The sequence below is a fragment of the Cervus canadensis genome, chromosome 6 (genome assembly GCF_019320065.1).
Source record: "Cervus canadensis isolate Bull #8, Minnesota chromosome 6, ASM1932006v1, whole genome shotgun sequence".
NCBI classification, from domain to species: Eukaryota; Metazoa; Chordata; class Mammalia; order Artiodactyla; family Cervidae; genus Cervus; species Cervus canadensis.
Genome location: NC_057391.1, coordinates 62,775,915 through 62,777,410, shown reverse-complemented (window position 1 = coordinate 62,777,410; position 1,496 = coordinate 62,775,915). Strand labels below are relative to the sequence as shown.

General features: G+C 41.6%; 1 protein-coding gene across 1 annotated transcript; it reads left to right on the top strand.

The window, feature by feature from the left end:
• Positions 1 to 649: 649 nt before the first annotated feature.
• LOC122443670 (ribonuclease kappa-like) lies at positions 650 to 1,279 on the top strand. The gene has a single exon (XM_043472147.1). The coding sequence runs from the start codon at positions 729 to 731 to the stop codon at positions 1,023 to 1,025; it is 297 nt and encodes a 98-aa protein (XP_043328082.1). The 5' UTR covers positions 650 to 728; the 3' UTR covers positions 1,026 to 1,279.
• The last annotated feature ends 217 nt before the right edge of the window (positions 1,280 to 1,496 follow it).

Genomic DNA, 1,496 nt, shown 5'->3' with positions numbered 1-1,496 from the left:
CAATATATGTCTCCTACTGGTTCTGTTTCTCTGGTTGAATACTAATTCAAGACTTGTAAATAGCTTAATGACTATAAAGTGGAAAATTCTGATGAACAAGTTTCTATAAAAAAGACCAAAATACTTAGGCATAAACTTAACATATGTGAATTATGTCTGCAAAGTTGTTATTAAAAAATTTGAATCAAGTTACAAACTTTCAATTGCAAAATAAATGAGTGGTGGGTATGAAATGTGAATATAGTCAATAACTATGTAACATCTTTGGTGACAGATTGTAACTAAACGTGATCATTTGGAAATTTATAGAAATATCAAATCAGTACATTGTGTTAACAGGAGCTAACAGTATTACGAGTCAGTTGTACTTCAAAACAAACTTATAGAAAAAGAGATCAGATTTGTGGTTTCCAGAGGCAGGGGTAGAGGGGAGGGGAATTGGATGAAGATAGTCAGCAGGTATTAATACAAATTTCCAGCCCTTGGATAAGTACTAGGGATGCGTCTCAAAGTGTCGGACATGACTCAGCAACTGAACAACAGCAACAGTGCACAATATGGTATAATTAACACTGTTGTATGTGACATATGAAAGTTAAGACAGTAAATCCGAGTTCTCATCACAAGAAAAATATTTAATTTCTGAGCTCTCTTTCCAGCTCCTAGGGGCTTCCTCTCACCGATTTCCTACCTGGCCCATATCTAGGCGATCCCCGACTCCTTTCTTCATGGCGTCGCTTCTGTGCTGTGGGCCCAAGCTGGCCGCCTGCGGCATCGTCCTCAGCGCCTGGGGAGTGATCATGTTGATAATGCTCGGAATCTTTTTCAATGTCCATTCTGCTGTGCTAATTGAGGACGTTCCCTTCACGGAGAAAGATTTTGAGAATGGCCCCCAGAACATATACAACCTTTACGAGCAAGTCAGCTACAACTGTTTCATCGCGGCGGGCCTTTACCTCCTCCTCGGAGGCTTCTCTTTCTGTCAAGTTCGGCTCAATAAGCGCAAGGAATACATGGTGCTCTAGAGCACGGTCGCGCTCCCCGTCTCCAGCCCCCTCCTCTATTTAAAGACTCTCCCCACCAGGTCACAGCCCCCCGACCCCCATTCTCGTGCCCTCTGCGGACTAGGTTTTCTTGGCGAGAGACCCAATCCCTTGTTCTCCAACCTCTGGCGCCCGGCTCCTGCGGAGGGAGGTTGGGGTTTTGGCCGTTCCCTGTCCCTCCGGCCCCCTCGCCTCCTCCCGTTCCACAATAAAGAGAAACTGCTCTCTTAAAAAAATATATATATATTTAATTTCTTTTATTTTGTATCTATATAAGATGATGGATATTCACTGAACTTATTGTGATAATTACTCCATGCTGTATGTGAGTCAAATCATTATGTTTTACACCTTAAATTTACACAGTACTGTTCATCAGTTATATCTCAGTAAAACTGGAAGAAAAAAAAAACTGACTCAAAGAAATAGAAAATCTAAATCATCTATAACCAA

Excerpts from the sequence above, each read along its gene's own strand:
- LOC122443670 (XM_043472147.1), top strand. The coding sequence starts at position 729 with ATGGCGTCGCTTCTGTGCTGTGGGCCCAAGCTGGCCGCCTGCGGCATC.